The sequence below is a fragment of the Thunnus maccoyii genome, chromosome 10, assembly GCF_910596095.1.
Source record: "Thunnus maccoyii chromosome 10, fThuMac1.1, whole genome shotgun sequence".
NCBI classification, from domain to species: domain Eukaryota; kingdom Metazoa; phylum Chordata; class Actinopteri; order Scombriformes; family Scombridae; genus Thunnus; species Thunnus maccoyii.
In genome coordinates this window covers 34,082,957-34,101,821 of record NC_056542.1, presented here as the reverse complement: position 1 = coordinate 34,101,821, position 18,865 = coordinate 34,082,957, and the positions used below count along the sequence as shown (strand labels likewise).

At 41.3% G+C, this 18,865-nt stretch overlaps 1 protein-coding gene across 4 annotated transcripts in view; it reads right to left on the bottom strand.

The window, feature by feature from the left end:
• The window catches only part of adcy3a (adenylate cyclase 3a), a 45,488-nt gene that overhangs the window by 15,610 nt on the left and 11,013 nt on the right, over nt 1-18,865 (bottom strand). For 3 of the 4 annotated variants that reach the window (XM_042423379.1, XM_042423381.1, XM_042423380.1), the window contains exons 4-12: nt 16,599-16,729; nt 16,233-16,344; nt 15,140-15,267; nt 11,893-12,051; nt 6,276-6,441; nt 5,879-5,998; nt 4,453-4,595; nt 2,941-3,102; nt 2,400-2,487 (exon numbers count right to left, since the gene is read on the bottom strand). In XM_042423379.1, the coding sequence (XP_042279313.1) occupies nt 2,400-2,487; nt 2,941-3,102; nt 4,453-4,595; nt 5,879-5,998; nt 6,276-6,441; nt 11,893-12,051; nt 15,140-15,267; nt 16,233-16,344; nt 16,599-16,729 (1,209 nt within the window). The remainder of the gene's footprint in view (nt 1-2,399; nt 2,488-2,940; nt 3,103-4,452; nt 4,596-5,878; nt 5,999-6,275; nt 6,442-11,892; nt 12,052-15,139; nt 15,268-16,232; nt 16,345-16,598; nt 16,730-18,865) is intronic. The other variant, XM_042423382.1, reaches the window with a different exon arrangement.

Sequence of the window (18,865 nt, the reverse complement as noted above, 5' to 3'; positions counted from 1 at the left end):
ACATACATGCTCACAAAAGTATGCATGTACATTAAGGCCCCAAAGTAAGTTATAAATTTAAAAAAACAACCCTTTAAATTAACCCTTTAAATATTTTGTGTTGCATATTAACTCAACTATCAATGATTTATCCATCACTCACCAGTATTAGACTGTGTTGGGGAAGATTGGCTTCAGTCTGTGCCTTCCTCAGGTCTCTCTCTTTATCCAGCTCAGGTTGAAAGTGTTGACAAGATTCTTACAAGTCCCATGGCACGTGCTGTGTGATCCTTGTCACTGTCCAAGCCATGGGGACCGGCCAAATGGAGGTTGTGGCCAAAGCAATTGAGCCATGGCCAGCCAAGTTTGCGTACTGCAGCCACAATGTTAGCACCATTGTCGACAGTTATACAGATCATTTGCACTCATCCAATGCCCAATACCCTCAGCAGCATGGTGCTGGGCTATGTATCTGGTCTCAACACTTTGACTGCAGAGTCCAGTCAGCAGTTATGTAATGTATGGTCAAGCTCATGTATGGAGTCATATTTGAGCTTGATCACATACCTGTAGTGGCAGAGTAAAAGGAGATGTCTTTTATCTCCTTCAGATTGTCGTCTTTCACTTTGTTGTACAAGGCTAGAATTCTTTAGCAATTCGTACTGCCTGTCAGAAGTCTGCAGCATTTCTTTAAATGCTAGTTTTTTGACCGTATTGAATGGCTGCATCTCTTTGGCTATATAGCGAGTTATGCTATCTGTGAGCATGCGCCATTTCATGCTGTCACGTTTATATTTACACTGTCAGGAAGGCCCCTCTCCATCTCCAACTGCGGTTTCGTTCCCAGCTTGGAAAACTGGATGGGGTGGGTATGTATTAGATGAGCTTTTAGGTTAGTTGTATTGCTACTTTTCAACGCCACTGATTTTTAACAACTCTAATTGTGAACTGATTAAAAATGTGTTCCATTATTTTTCAACCTAAGTCTGATGTTTGATTTTGGAAATCAAACATGCTAACTCATTTGTGTGTGGAGCGATGCAAACACAGACTCGGGTACTGGTGAATAAGTCTATGCACCTCCTTTTTCAGCAGACATTTTGACTTGACATGGACAGTAAAAGCACAGGTGGACCTAATAATATGAACGATGACACCAATGCATTTGATTGTCTCAGTCGCCATAATACCTGAGCCCTGGACTTGGGACAGCTACACAGAATGCAAGCATCATTAATGTTAATAGTTGCACCTGTGTTTTTGCTGCTATGACATGTGAAAATGTCTGATGTGAAAAAGGTCTGTGGCTAGTGACAGTGTACAGTGAAGATGATAACATGCACACGTGCCTCTGTTAATGGACTGTGTTGAGTTCATGGAGCTGGTACTGTAGGCTCGTGACATTGTGAGATTTGATACAATATTGATAAGCACTGAAGAGCCTCGAGCATTAGTTCCAGTGACTCTGCATTTTCACAGGCCGTGTGATTGACTGCCTGACTGTATGCGTGTTGCTGATTGACCTGGGTTGAGTGCTGCTTGTGAGGGGCAGTCAATACTGCTGGATATCAATGCATCTAAATTTCCATTATCAGGCTGAATCAAAGTACTCCTCCATGCCAAACTCACAACAAGTACATATGCTGTACAAAGGGTGGCAGCTACACCACCATGCGGTCCTTTATGACAATACACTGCACCATCATTAAATGTATTAAGACTATATACAACAAACTCAAAAATATACAACTATGTTTTTTACGAAAGAGGATATCTACATGTTCAAAAAAGTCGTAAAATATCTAGATTCTAGACAAAGGATTTTAAAGGGATAGTTCAACATTTTGGGAAAAATACTTTGCTTTCTTTCTGACAATGAGATAAGAAGACATCAGTCCGGCTACAGTGTGGATTTCCAGATAGAGTCTGTGAGCACAGCTTTCGGTTATGGTCTCTGTACAGGCAAAATGGTACCAAACCTGGCAACCTCATTGTAATGACAAGACTTCAGGAAGCTGTGCAGTCACTTCATTCGACTGCTGTTCACCAAGAAATAGTTTCACCATGGAACATTTCTGTATTTGATTTCTGCATTTTGGAATCTTGTCATAACAGCGAGGCTGCCGGGTTTTGTGCCATCATGCCTGTACAGAGACCAAAACCAAACCTGTGCTCACCAACTGCATCAGACAGCCTGCGCTATAGCCAGAGATGCTGCACAGGAGTACTGGACTGGATATACTGTTCTTTAAGAAATAGTTCCATCATGTTATTGACATAGTAATTGGCAGTTGCCATAATTAGATAAGGTGCTGCTACCTGTAGTCATAGGGCGACAGGTTGCCTTAATTATGTGTAAAGATAGTGAAAACATGAGAAAACACCCATTTATAAAAGTATGAAAATGTGTTGGAACTCACTCTTGGGAAGATGGCAGCCAGAGAACAGATTGTCAGGATTAGCAGCAGGACTTCTCCCACTGCAAAGGTGATGTAGTTTGCAATCAGCCTGTTCAACAACACATGAACATAGAGCAAGAGACAGAGACCATGAAAGAGATGTACAGCACTGAGAGCAGTCAACAGGCCAAGTCCAGACTCTCTAACACACGTCTGTGTTAAGTCATGAACAGTTGCATGCAGATAAGCAGAAAACAATCTTGCAAAAAGCAATGGTACAGGCAGTGGGCCTGTGCAAAATGTACACATTGCAGAAGTGATGGATCAAAATGTGTGAGATCACAAAAGTGGAGGATTTCTCCCAGCACAGGATAAATAATAGGATCATTTTGTAAATTTATGATTTGTGTCCAAGACCATGTGAGCTTGGGTTTGTTTTCGTTTGCTCTCTGGGTAGGTGTCTCAGCCAGAGTACGACATGAATCAAACATGGCCACATAATAAATGAATAAAAATGTTTTAAAACAGTGTGAGGAGACCACTGCCGGCCTTGTGAACTGACCAGGGGTCTATGAGTGCTTCCATAGCTGCAGTGAAGAGCAGGACCACACAGGAGCAGGAGAAGGCAGCTCCACTCTGCTTCTCCTTCTCCACCGAGTAACGAGTCTCCAGCTCTGGATCCACAAACCTCAGGGAGAGCTGGTTGGTGTGTTTCCCCTTCAGACTGATGAGACAAGAGAACCTCAGCAGTTACATCACATGTTAAAGGGGACGTATCATGAGCATGTATGGGTGTACACTTATAGTCTGGGACTAAACTGGAATATCTTTGCATGACTCCTTATTTATCTTATACTCAGCAGCCCCTCTGTCTGAAACAGGCTGTTACAGCTGTCTCTTTTAGACCCCCCGCCCGATACGCCCACTCTGTCTGCCCCTTGGCAGACTTCCAGCAGTCCAGGATGCTACGTAAACAAACAATAGTAGTAGTATTTCACTTTACTCAAAATGGAAACTTCTCCAATGCATCCATACATGTTCAAGCCGAAATCCAATCAGAAATATGCAAGTGGACGATGTGAACAACACATGGAAGAACCATAGCAACAAAGGCTACAGAATGGACAGCCATTTGTGGGCATGCACGAACAATCTGACGTCATAATGAGGAGGAAGTAGAGGTAACTTTGCAAACAAAGCATTGAGGGCAAGTTGAAATCCTGGCTTTTGACTTTCAGGGAACATTTTACATACATTCACCTCAGGTTTTGGAATGTTGACCATGTTTAACATCTGACGTGATAACAGTATGTAAACGACAAAAAATCAAAAAAGGCATAATATGTCCACCTTTTTGGTATTACATTATCTACAGTTTACCTGATATTGTAATACATTTTTCAGCAACCCACGGTTTTGTAGTAGGAAATCTCATGCTACAGTATATTGGTACACCATTAAAAACTGATGCAATCTACTTAACCCTAACACTGTTTTGCGATCTTATGTGATACCTAATGTGACCTTAACACCAAGTATGAAAAACTGTCAAGTACTGAAAGCTGGCATCAAGCATCTGGTCAGTTTCATAATCTTTCTAATCAAAGTTTTTGTACAACTGCATGTGTTCAGACAACATTAAACACCTGAGAAGTCTGATTTCTTTTATAAATAAAAAAAGGCTTTTAAAAAAAAGTTTATCATTCACAAAGTAATTTATCAGAATAAGTATGATATAAGTATAGTATTGTTCATCATAAGAATACAAGTATGGGAACGCTTCCAACCAAAAATCAGCGCACTTAATTTGTGGTTTACAGTAGGAGGAGGGTGCTGCTCTTATAGCAGAAACCAAAGTAAGGCTGTCAGAACTCCTAGCAGCAGCAGATGATAAATCTTCATAAAAATCTGACCCTGCTAAAGTAAAAAAAAGAGAGAAAGAGAGGGGGCTCGGAAAGCAATGAGATGGAGGGTTTTAACTTGAAAAAATATAAGCAACATTAGCTGACAAGGAGTAAAGCAGTATCATTAAGGTAATCTGCATTTGGTTCTAACAGCCAGGCTCTTGACTTACGCTTGGACTGTCTCTCTCTCCAGCAGAGCCTCGTTGAGCAGTTTGTTGAGCTCCTGTTCGTTCTCCTGAGCATCAATCACCCTTTCAGCCAGGTCGCGCAGCCGTAGCCTTCTCCGAGGGTTAGGGAAAGATGGATTCACGACCTGCAGTCCCACAAAGAGAAAGCTGGAGAAGGGAACAAGTCTATATCTGATATTTACAATATCAGTGGCACGTCAGCTATGTCAGTCAGCTGGTCTGTCCATCTAACACATCACTCCACAGCAAGAAACCGCCATGTCAAGATTTCCACTTGATCAACACGATAAAGTAACCTACAGTACGAGTAAATTTAGATAAAATGTGCTATGATTGTTCATGATCCACTCAGGTTGATTCCTCATGTTTTAGTGCTACTATCGAGCTCAAATGTCCCCTAGTAGACAAGAGATATCCAAATCTAATGAGGTGACTACCATGACATTTCCTGAGCACATTCATTATTATCTCATAATAATCTAATAAATGTGCTCAGCAAATTTCATGGCAATCTGCCTAAAGGGATAAACCCTTTTGGTTTTAATGACTGTGATTTCCATTCTACAAACTTAAAGCTGGAGCGTGGGACTTCTGTCTCCCTCTCCCGGCAGTGAGAGTAAAAGGGGGGTGCTCGGCTGTGATTGCCTGAGTTCAAAGACGTTACTAGGATGAGGGGAGGACATTTCTTTTCATTTGATAACATTAAAAGTAAAGTTAGACTTTTCTGTTGACTTCCCAACTCATTTTAAAAAAGACAAGAGAAAAAAAGAGAAAGAGAGAGAGCTGAGAGCATCAGCAAGCAAGAGAGAGAGCAGCTGTGATCGAGCAAGCTAGAGAGTGAATGAAGAGAGGGGGCAGTGGTAGCAAGAAAGCTGGTGAATCAAGTCAATAAGACATTATGTTCTGATTGTTTCACAGCGGTTACATTCTAGAGCACAAACACGCCCACACACCCACACCCCTCCACTCAACGCTGTGGCAGTGCGCTGCAACACTTGTTTTGGTCTGAATATGGCCAGACATGCAGCTCGCTCTCATGCACACCCTGAATGACAGGCATACAGAGAGGGCCAGTAAGAACGGATATGTTTTGACGATCCACTGGCCAAAAAACATATTTTTTGACGACCTACTGGGATTTGTCCCAGTATGCCCGGTATATACTGTAACCTACTGTTGCGGCTGTAAAACTGTGGAAATGGTGGCGACATTCCTGGCGAAGAGATTCCACTGAAGGAATTGATTGTGGTCCAAATGCTTGTATGACCATAAAGTGATCAGTATTTTGACATTCCAACACTTTTGAATTGCGAGTTGTAAAAGAAAAGCTGCTGTCTTTTGGAAGCCACTGGTGGGACTCTAGCTACATGACATTGGAATCTAAATAATGACTACAGTCCTTCATTACCCTTGTGTCCAGTTCTTCAGGTTCCTCTGGTGTGGTGCAGGCTGTGTTAACACTGCCATTACATTCTGTGGTGTTGATTAACAGCGGGGAGTTTCCACTGGAAGAGGTTACAGACAGCTTCTGATGTGAAACAAGAAAAAGTACAGAGTGATGACTATTAAAAGTTGGTAATCAACAGGCTTTTCATTTTTTCTTTTTCACATTCCTTATCACATCTATATATTTTGAATGTTGAACATACAGTATCTTATGTTTCTAAACAATATACAATTCTAGTTTTGGTATTCAAATGTGACTTTACATGTAATATTTCATCACTTTCCCTACGCATCAGCTGCCTGAGTATGTTTGAATATTCAAATGTTTGCTGTGTGGGTGTGTGGCAGATTTGACTCACTACACCGTTGATGCCATTCTTTCCCACAGGTCCTTTAGGAACAACCACCAGGTAGGTCTCAATGCCCCTCTCTCTCAGGTAGTCACAGCGGTCGCCTCCGTTCCCTGGCTCCACATCAAACTCCCCATGAAGACACTCCATGGTGCTCTGTGAGATGTGGACACGACTGGTCCACACATACAGAGGGGTCAAAGGTCAGACAAGTTACTGATCTACCAAACTACCATGAACGAGCTTCTGTAGATTTTATGAAGCCCTGAAAAGTGCTCATAATACTTCCCTAATCATTTGAAAATATGGTATAATGTTGCTAAAACATATTATACTATATTCAGTCAAATTCACCTCAATTAATTTAAAATGTAGGGATTTAGCTGAAATTCACCTTTAATTAATTGTCATTCTAACCATATCCATAAGAATACACATATGGCAGTATGAGATATGATTCCTCACAGGACTAGGTAATAATAATAAAAAAAAATAAAAATGAAAATGTGGTTGAGAGCTCTGGAAAACAATATTAAACAGACCTTGAATTAACTTTATTTGTCAAACTGTTGAAGAATGAACATCTGTGCTCAGTTATATTATTTTGTTTTGGACTAGTTTATTTCCTAACGCTGCACTAATCAGTATTTTTTATATTAAAGTGACTACAAGGAACTTTTAACTGGTTATAAAACAGTCTCTTGATGCTTCCGATTGACCTACATAAGCAAACGAGACCGTCAGCGAGAAGATTAGTTATTCTAAATGCCTGCCACCACGTCAGATTCCCCGCAAAATCAGATGAAACGATTTATGGCAGGCAGACCGGAAGACCCTATGTTCACATTAAATATAGCCAGTAGGTGATTTGTTATTTTTTAACAGGGGGATGGCCCAATGGGAGTGCTGCAGGATTATCATATAAGCCTAGCCTAATTCTTGATATTATACTTGTGATTATAATTTAAATTTAATGGAATATAGACATAGACATTGAATTTTGTCCAAATTGCACCAAATTTCATACTGCACTCCCTTTGTTCCTCAGCAATGCACCTGCCAAATGTGGAGTAGATCGGATGAACGGTTCAAGAGATATGCAAAGGACATACACGCAGACATACAGATGCACAGACAGAGATTCTTTCCTTTAGTAGATAGATATTATAGATCCAAAAAACTGACAGAAGGGTGGAACTGAGAGAAAAAGGTGGAATTACAAATCTGTCTGCTACTTCAGAACCACAGACAGCACCATGGATTTATCAATACACAGCACAGTTAGGCTACTGATATTTCAGAGCCATGGTTGGGGCCATAGATACTAACTTGCACAAACCTCAGTCAGATATAGGATCAATGAGTCCGGCAGGCTAGACTAACATATTCAACTAAACAACCCCTCTTCCCCTGCACTCTCTCTTAACAAGGAGGACTCATTTTGGTCATTTTGCCAACAAGGAAGATGAATCACCTTGCATTACAGCATGAAGGAGTCTAAAGACATTACTTAAATGAGGGGAGAACAGGGGGAGGACATTTCTATTTTTTTGATAATATTAAAAGTCAAGTTGGACTTGTTGTCATTATATATATTATATATTATAAAAAAGAGAAGAGAGAGAGAGAGAGCACGAGCGAGCTGAGAGCACCAGCAAGCGAGAGAGAGCAGCGGTGGTGTAGTGAGAACAAAGGAGTGAATCTGAGAAATAAAACGTTACTTTCTGATTGTTTCACTGCAGTTACACCCTAAAGCATAAATAAACACCCATACCTCTGCACACCTCCACACAACCCTGTGGGAAGGTGCTGCATTGCCAGATTTGGTGTAAATGCAGCCTTACATGTAGCCTAGGTGTATGAATGGCACTAAAACAAAGTTTTACTTTGCTTCACTGTCATCATATTACAAGTATTAATCTTACATTGCCACAAATAGATACATTACCTCATCGCTATGCATCCTGCAAACAGCTGTGTTTAAAAAAGAAAAATAGTACTAAAAATAAGTAGCGTCTTTCTTTCACTCGCTTCAAAAACAAATGCACATGCTAGCCAAGATCTTTACAACATGAGGCAGTTGTGCTCATGGGGAATGCAGTCCTCATTCCAGGAAAGCACTACTGCTTTTCTCCACAGGGGCCGCTAGAATCAACACAAAATGAAAGTTCCTTGTAGTAACTTTAACAACTGTTTTAATTACTAAGGGTCACATGAAACATGTAGTGATGAACTTGTGGCAATGAACCCACAGAGAAATTTTGATCTACAGAACCTTTAGCCTCTTTTAGCTCATTGTTTTGGTTTTATGAAATTCTGCTCTCTTAAAACTGATCTTCCAGCAGCAACAGGTAGCAAAAAACTCTTTACCTGCACAGCTCCAAACAGCATACAAAGTTAGCACCTAGCTGGTCAACACCGTGGAGTATTTAGCAGATAAAGAGCGAGATATTTTTTTTCAAGAGTTGATGGAAACCAAAAGAGAGTCAATATTGGACTTCAATCTTCAGGTGGACAGAAATACAACTCCATAAGCATCATACTGTTCTTTGTCTGCTGGATAAAAAGACTATTTATTAACACATTTGTCATATCAACTTTATAAGGTGATCATATGTCAGATGTTGTGCTCACCTTGTTTCATTGCCCCAAAGTGGCCAACAGATCAGTTAATGCAGCTTTAAATTTATATCATGTCTTATATTCCTTCTTGTAATTTAAATAAAATGAAAATAACGAAAGAAGTTTGACTTTTGTACTGTTGAACTGTCAAACAGGGGAAATGATGAGGCTCCTGTAAAAGCCATTATGGCATCTGATTTCAACTTCATGAAAATTAGGTAGGTAATTTATGACATCACTTGCAAAGTAATATGGGATTAGTTGTTGATGCCTTGTTCCTTCCTTATACACTAAAATGTTTTGTACTTTCTTGGGTATTTATATTTTTTATATACCTATAGTTGTGGATGAATGTTAAGGTAAGTCAGTTTAAGAACTAAGAACATCAACATCATAGGGCACAGGTCTGACTCGTGATTAGCAATTGATGCAACACACCTAGGAGACTCCTGAAGAGTCAGATCAAAGGTGTTGAGTTTTTTTACAACAATTTGTTTTTTTGAATTTTGTGACAATTTGAATTTTGCCATCCACCTTTTACCCTAAAATAAAACCTGAAGTGCCTTCATCAAGAGAAGAGTAGTCTGGACAAAGTCAAAAGAGGTCAACCAGCCAGACTGCTGATATCACCATCAACTAGCCTTGTGGTATGACACTACATTAGGTAGGTGATACAGAGTCCCATTTACACCTGGTATTAACATGTTATCTGTACCTGGATAATGATCTCTGATCCATGGGTCTTTGCATTTACATCTGGTATTAAAATGCATTCTTTATTTCTCAGTTGTGACCACATTGTGATCAGATCTAAAATCAGCTGGGCAGAACTGGCAGGCTTGTCAACAAACATGTTGCATCCCTGGTCAAGGAAACTGCTGCCATTAACAGACGTCATTCGTTTCTAAATCGCTTTTTCACGAGGGAAGACTAATAGCTGCCGAGACTACTTGTAGCTTTTACAGGGCTTGCTGCCATAAGGCAGCCGGACTCTCTGTTTCTCCCTCCACCCCAAGCATTGTGCTGACCAGCTGTCTCTGGTGTTCACAGACATATTCAACACTTCACTAGAAACATGCCACATGCCAGCCTGCTTCAAATCCACCACCATCATCCCTGTCCCCAAAAAACCAAGGACCACAGGACTTAAAAGACTACAGACCCGTCGCCCTGACCACTGTGGTAATGAAGTCCTTTGAGCGGCTTGTACTGACCCACCTCAAATCCATCACAGACCCACTCCTAGTCCCCTTGCAGCTTGCCTACAGAGCCAACAGGTCTGTAGGAGATGCATATAACATGGCCCCCCACTTCATCCTCCAGCATCTGGACTCTTCAGGAACCTACACCAGGATACTGTTTGTGGAATTCAGCTCCACCTTAAACACGATCATCCCAGCTCTTCTACAGGACAAGCTCTCCCAGCTGAATGTACCTGACTTCACCTGCAGGTGGATCACAGACTTCCTGTTTAACAGAAAGCAGCATGTGAAGCTGGGGAAGAACATCACCAACTCCCTGACCATCAGCACTGGTTCCACTGGGCTGGGTCCTTTCTACTCCTGAAGTTTGCAGATTACACCACCCTCACTGGGCTCCTCTCTGGTGGGGATGAGACCAACTAGGTGGGATGTTGACCATTTGGTAACTTGGTGCAGACAAAACAACTTGGAGCTCAACTCTCTAAAGACAGTGGAGATGGTTGCAGATTTCAGAAGGAACTCAGTCCCACCAGTCCCCATCACAAGTCAATGATGGTGCACTTCTACGCCGCCATCACTGAGTCTATCCTCACCTTCTTCATCACCATCTGGTACGCTGCTGCCGCTACCAAGGATGAAGGTAGACTGCAGCATATCATCCGCTGTGCTGATGGGGACTGGCTGCAATCCACAGTCCTTCCCGGACCTGCATACCTCCAGGACACTGAGGCAAGCAGGTAAGATCATGGACGACCCCTCCCATCCTGGACAAATGCTCCACTCCAGCAAGAGGCTGAGATCAAAACTCATGCCAAAAGAACAGTTTCTTCCCATCTGCAGCTGGCCTCATCAACAAGGCCCGGGACCCCCACTGACATGGACTCTATCCCACTAATAGACAAAGGCGGCTGTGGCTCAGGAGGTAGAGCAAGAGGTAGTCAACTAATTAGGAGATCGGCGGTTCGATCCCGGGCTCCTCCAGTCTGCGTGTCGAAATGTCCTTGGGCAAGATACTGAACCCCAAATTGCTCCTGAAGGCTGTGCCATTGGTGTGTGAGTGTGTGTGAATGAGTATTAAATTAGATCTCCTGATGAGAAGGTTGGCACTTTGCATGCCAGCCTCTGTCATCAGTGTATGAATGTGTGCGTGAATGGGTGAATGTTGACATGCAGTATAAAGCACTTTGAGTGGTCGGAAGACTAGAAAGGTGCTATATAAATGCAGTCCATTTACCGTTAACTACACGTTATATTAATGTAAAATCTATAATCGTATACTGCACATATACTTACCCATCACATCTAACATGGCATGTTACCTCTTTCTGATTCTGATTGTTTAGTTGGCAGGAAGAGGCGAAGCTAGGTGACCTTTCAACTTAATGGACCAATTTTTTCCTATGAATGTGGTCACGCTGTGCCAATATGATCGTATTCTGATCACACTGTGTTCTGAGTGCATTTACACCTGCATTAAAATATGTTTTTCTTTATCTTTATCTTTTCTTTATCCATTCCTGCAGTAATTAATAAAGCTAGCTCTAGCTATCAATCCATCTATCTATGGTAATAATTCATCTGGTAGTTAGTTCAGCTCACATCTTGAAATCTTTAATTCAGGATTTCAAAGCCTGTATCCAACCCAGGGACACTGAAATAAATGGGCCAAGAGCAACACATGGACTGAATAATTTGAAAGATGATATAATGACATCAACAGTGTACCAATAGTGGATTGATATAACTTCATTTTAAAAACTTGACCAACAGAGAGGTACTGTTCAGTTAATGTCTGTTCTTACCCTGGTATCCCTCCAGCCTCCATTTTGTTGGCTACAGTGACATCAGTGGACCAGACATCATACTGCCAGCGTTTCTGACCCAGCACTCCCCCGAGGACTGTACCACTGTGGACTCCAACCCGCATGTCAACATCTGTCTGGGTTTTCTCCCGGACATATCTGTGGTTGGTTTACACAGCATTAAATACACATTAAATAAAAACAGCAGGAACCGCAACTGTGGCGTTTTAAAACTGTGACTGCCATGACACCACAAATGCATTCTCAACCCATGGAACACACTTTCTCTGATCGTGTTTACATACACTTAAGTAACCAGAGGCCTGTACCACAAAGCAAGTTCAACTTAGCCTGGCTCTCTTTGGGTTGGCTGGCTCCACTACACCTAACATTGTCCGTCCTGGATAACCTGTATCAGGAAGCTGGCTAGGAACTAGCTCAGTCAACTCTGGGTTTTCCAGCTAGGAGTGTGTTCATGTGAAAGAGCCTGTAGCTGCATGTTGTTAATTATGGGCAACATCATCAGAACAATGAATAAAGTACTTAATATGATATGAAATGAAATGGTGATACCTACAGGAAATTTGGTTTTAGTGACAGCACAGTGATATTCAATGAGATGAAATGTAAACAATATAATCACATAACTACAACAGAAGATGTAGAAATATGAGAAATAATTCCTAAATATTAAAGATAAGGCTGAGGTGTGCAAATAATTATATATGTCTTTAGTACATCTTTTGCTTTTTGTCAGATGATAAAAAAAACTATTCGGGACACACATAAAAAAGTTAAAATAATGACTGTTTCTGCTCCCAAAGCAGAGGAGAGGGAAGGTAGTTAATGCCTGATGAGGTCTATCTGACCCAAATGTTGCATTTATAATGATTGGAGCTAACAATGTGATGACGCTCTCTGGATAGACTCCTTGTCCTCTCCCTGCAGGAGCCTGGTGGGCAGAGTTGGGTCCACAGGGAGATTCAACTCCCCTGGACTGACAGGCTTCTATATTAGCTGGTGGCAGTCAGTCATTTGCCCTCTCTCCTCTGGCTTCCCCCATGTTTGGTTTTGGTTGTGTTTAGTTTCATTTATCTCTTAGTTATGTACACTGAATCTATTTTAGTTATAACTCATGTGTGGTCTCCCCTCCTTAATCTAACCTTGAGCAAGGTTGTGACAACAGTGTGTGGATTATTTTTCTAATACTTTTATCAAGACAACAGAGGATTTAGTTTTGTATTTTCAATATCGCCACAAAGTCACCTCATGTTATTCTGTGCTTCAGAGTGTAAAATCATAAACACTGTCAGCAATCCCTTTAGGAATGAAAGAAACTTTGCACAATTGAAATACAGCTTCACTCATCATTATGTGTTTAGTGCCATTAACTATCACTCCGTTTGTTAGCTCTGTTTTAAAACTAGAGTGGAAACGGAAAGCCAGGAAATGTAAAATGATTCTACTGAATATATATTGCTCTTTTTTACCTGTCACTTTATTGTAAACTTAGATCTTTTGTCCATGTCAGGATCCTGTAGGAATGACTCTGTTTTTCCAGTGATCTGATTGGTCAATGGTCGGGTGTTGACGGGTTGTGATCCAAACCTCTGAATTTAACCATGCATGTACCTTATGGATGTCTTAAGGAGAAGCTGGTGATTTATCATGGTGATTTATCTCCATTAAAAGTGATCATGAACTGTGATAACCTGGATATTGTAAATCTGCATGTACATTTGAAAGTTTGGATACATTTTCTCATTCAAGTGAATGGAGAGGTGGGCCTAAACTTTTGACTGGTACTGTACATGCAACAGATCAGTAACCAGATTTCTACTAGGGATGCACGATATTGGATTTTTTGCCGATACCCGATATGCCGATATTTCCAACTCATTGTGGCCGATTGCCGATGCCAATACCGATATATGCACATATTTTTTCCAGCTGGCTGAGGAGACTATTATGCATGCAAGCATAGATTGTACTAAGTATGATCAAGAAAGACCTTCGGAAGACTAGAGTTCAGGAGGTCAGCATTAAAACTTGAACCTGAACCTGCCAAGTGAGTAGAGCAGTAGAGTTTTCTTTGAGTTTATTAGACAGGATTAATGTGTAGAATTAATCTCAGGTCCACACTCCGGAGCAGAAGGTGGCGGTATAAACCAAAAAGAAGTCCCCCCCCCCCCCCCCCCAAACAGAGTGGTACATCCTGTCAGCCAAAGTGTTTCCTATCTGTGCAGCCGAACACAGCAGCTCCTGTGACTGACCGTCGGGGTGACACAGTCCGTCGAAGGAAGCACAGTCAGGCGGCGGAGGGGAAGGCGACATATTGGCCTCTCATAGTCGGCAGAATTCGCCAATGCCGATATTTCATCGAGCTTTTATCAGCCGATACCAATGACGTGCCGATAATATTGTGCATCCCTAATTTCTACCCTACCCTCTACCTTATTTTGGAAGTGTGGCTTACTGCTTTTAATTGTATTACTGATTGAGGACACTTTCTGACTGCAATCAATTTATGTTTTTTTGTTTTGGTGTGTGTGAGAGGAGAGGACAGACAAACAGGCAGACAGAGAGAACAGTGCTTTCTCTCACAGCATGAAAGTGTGTGAAAATAGTCAAATGTTCAGTAGTGGAAACTGACTTGTTTAAAGGCTAGTTTGTGTTAGTTTCAGTTTTAGTCCAATTTTGGATGGAATTATTTTAAATACAAGATGCATGCTCCTTGTAATGATGAATCTTTTGTCATGCACATGCATACTAAAAAGCAGATTAGAAACCTGATTACTTGTATTAATTGCAGAGATATTGGTACGCTCTGGGAGAAATCTAGCTGGGGAGACCAGGTTTCACTAATCCCCTACCCTGATAACAGTAAACAGGTTTCTGGTTTACATAGCATTTAAGAAATCAGCTTACTGGAAAGAGCTGACTGTAACCTGGTTACCTAACTGCATGTAAACACACTGAGGGATATACAGTATCTCTTTTAGTGCATCATGGAACACCAAAACCGAAGTAAATCCATTCAGGCACACTTGTGTGGAATCTGACCAAAATGTAGCATCAGAATCAATTGGAGGTTAATGACCTCTCATTGCAAACCAGTGTTCACTTTATTTCACAGCTGTAGTCCACAGAAAATCAATGTTAGTCCATCAGAGTGATCAATTCCACACCAACCATGTGACTGACACTGACTGATTTTATCACAGGCCAGTATCATAGCTGTACTCACGAGATGGCCTCCACCATGGCCAGGCCCATCATAATGGAGCAGGCAGCATGGTCCTCTCTGTAGTCTGGCAGCCCACAGATACAGTAGTAGCAGTCTCCCAGGATCTTAATCCTCAGCTGGTGATATTTCTGACAGAGAAGATAGCATTTAGTCTAGTAACGGCTCTGTAACTGTGTATGATGAGAAACATGATTCTCTGGAAAGTTCTGAAGCCTCTTTTATGATTTCTAAGCAGATATATGGACGTTTATGTGCAATGCATGTCAGATTGTGCCTTACACCATCTGACCCCACCCTTCAACTACCTTGCTGGGGAGGTGTGCCTCAGTGTTTGAAAACCTCTGGATTAAATGAATGAGATACAAGGTAATTATCAGTGATCTTTAGACATGTTGGTAGGTGTCATTTTGAAGTCTGGACAGTGCTAGCTATTTAAAAACTCAAAATCTATCCTTTAACTGACGATAGGAGAATGGTATCGATCTCCTCTTCTAATTCTAGGCAAGAAAGAGAATAAGTACATTTCCCAAAATGCTGTCCTATTCTTTGCAGATTTGGTGTGTAGTTATAGCCTAATGTTACCTTACACACCACTAAATGATCTTAATAAGTTCCACTCAGAAAGGTGGATGGATTTTGAATTTAAGAGAAAAAGAGCACTGGTATCAGATTAGTATCTGTATCGAGTGACATTATCAGAATCTTATCAGGACAGTAAAGGTCAAACAAGAGGATCCTTATTGTACTTATATTGCAGAATTGATATATATTTAAATATGTAAACTAGATAATAAATATAAAATCTCTTGATACAGCATTTAATTATTAGGCCAGTCATCCTTGGGAATAAGGAAAATACGCAAACTCACAACAAATGGGCCAAATCTGCAAGCTATATCACTGAATCAATCATTTAAAATGATCCTAAATAATTCAAATGTAAGATTCATGCTAAATGTCCAGATATCAGTTAGAATATTTGACAATTTCTTGTAACCTTGATGTGACCCATCATGAAAATTCATACATGTATAGAACTGGAACATGTAAATGTCATAAGATCACTGTTGTTTGGTAATAATGTGAAACTCACTGCAGCCAGTTTGTCAAAGCGAGCAAAGAGCTCATTGAGCAGTTTGACCAGCTCCTGAGCACTGCAGGATGATGACAGCTGGGTGAAGCCCACAATGTCTGCAAACAAAATACTGCACAACAACAAGAGACAGATACAAGATAGCATATTAGTACAGTGCAGCATCCTGCTACAGTGGCTGTTTCAGGCTCAGACCATACTGTTACACAGCTTTATGTATGCAGCTATTTGCTTTGCAATCAAAAGAATCAATCAACAATATTCATTCTACATATGAATGTACCACCCTAAGGCAGGCACACACAGCAACTGCATGACAAACCTCAGGTATCAGCACCCTAAAACCTAACGGAGGTAGCAAGTTACCTGACGTTCTCATGTCTGTACATGTACATGGTGTTGAACTGCTGCATCTCTTTCTGACTGGGCTCCTTCTTCATGTCCTGCAGCATCTCATCTGCTATATGCTTTGGAAGGATGGACAGCAGCAGGCGTTCCTGTGGAGGACAGACACATACTGAGACTGTTGTAGAACTAACTAGTAGTGCACAGCTTAGCTACAGAAAGCCCTTAAAGGGATGGTTCAACATTTTGGGAAATATGCATATTTGCTTTCTTTTCAAGAGTGAAATGAGAATATTAATGTCTCATGTCTGTGTGTTAAACTGGAGTTAGGACCTGGTTAGCGTAGCTTAGCATTAAGACTGGAAGCAGAGGGAAACAGCTAGCCTGGCTCTGTCCAAACTAAGTCCAATGATACACCTGCCAACACCTCTAAAGCCCACGAATGAACACATTTCTTGTTGGTTTCATTTATGCACAAACAGTAAAAACGAAAATTTGAGATTTCAGGGGGAGTTGAGTTCTGAAACTATATAATGATGAAAAGCAGAAATGGTGGTGCCCTGGTGGCCTAATGGTTAAGGCGTATACCACAAAAACCACGCGTCGATTCCTGGCCGGGGGACCTGCGTTACATGTCACACCCCTCTCTTTCCCGACATTTCCTGTCTCCAAACTGTCTGTCAAAAAAAGGCAAAAAGCTTAAAAAAAACCTTCTTAAGAAAAGAAGAAATGTTCAGCAGTCTATGTGTTTACAGAATGCCCTCAAACTGTCAGTCAGCATGGCTGCAGAGATCCTGCTCACAGTGACCCAGTCCCACAAAGACAGACAACACTGAACTATCAAATAAAACAAAAGCCTCTATTACACACAGACACACACACACACACTTGACCTGTGTCAATACATATTCAAAGCAGGCCTTCACACACACACACACACACACACACACACACACAGTGTACATGTAGAGGAGTGGGGGTGGAGGGCAGCGTGGCAGCTTTCAATATTCTTATCAAAACCTGACAGAGGCAGAGAAGCAACAAATGGCTGAGCGGTCTGGTTCTGTGATTACAGCTGACATCGTCTCAGGAGGCTGGTTGCCTAGGTAACCGGCAGTGATCGGATGCTCCGCTCCTTGATTGGTTGACGGCCCTTGTCTCCCAGCAGCCTGTGCTTCTCCATTAGTATTCTAGGAGTTTCTTCCACTCGTGGTTTTATCAGCCTTCTTGCTGTCTTTTGTCCTCTCCATCACTCCTCATAAAACCTTCTCTCTCTCTCTCTCTCTCTCTCTCTCTCTCTCTCACTCTCTGTCTCTCTCTCTCTAACCATCTGTTCCATAAATAGTAGTGATGGAGAATGCCCAGTGGCCACAGATGTGAGGAGAGGACGAGAGCTGACACAGTACCCGCTAAAACAGACAGAAGCCAAACAAACCAGTACACTCGCACATGCACACACACACGCGCACACACACACACACACACACACACACACACACACACACACACACACACACACACCTTACTTAATAAAGCAAGATTTCTATGTAAGCCAGATTTGATTTCATAACTCAAGCTTATTTTCAGGAAATCTTGTTTCATAAAGGAGGTTTAAATAAGTCTGACATAAGTTACCATGGAAATGTATCACTCCAGACAAACCTGGTCCCAGTCAGGCTAGTTTTCAGGCTTAGCTTCACCTCAGGCATAACCAGTGTTACAATCAATCTGCCAGACTAACACACACACCAACACGTGACACACGACACAATGATAATGCTAGCATGCTTGTTTAGTAGGTATGAGTTGTACCATGTAACCACTTCTAAATTTACCATGCTAATATTTGCTAATTAGTACTAAACAAAGTAAAGCTGATGGTAATACTATTAGTTTAGCAGGTATTTGGATAAACTGAGATTTTGACCAGATGATGGCGCTACATGAAAAAGTCAGGTGATGATCAAAGTTATTACAATTCATCCTGAGGGGAACATGAATGATCATGTCAGTCCATCCCATAGTTGTCAACATTCCATCTGAAGCAAAATGGTGGACTGAGCAACATTGCATTCCTATGGTAAACATTCCTACAGTCACACTGTTAGTGTGGCTAAAAAAGTACTCTTGTGAAGATCAATACATTTACCATCTGTGTGCAAAGATAGAATTAGTCGAGATTAGAACAAGAACGTGAAATGGACTTGGGATTTTTATGTTTCTGACAGACAACGTGCAACCCAATCCTGAAAATGCAAATGCTAACTGGACTTTTCCATTTGATTTTG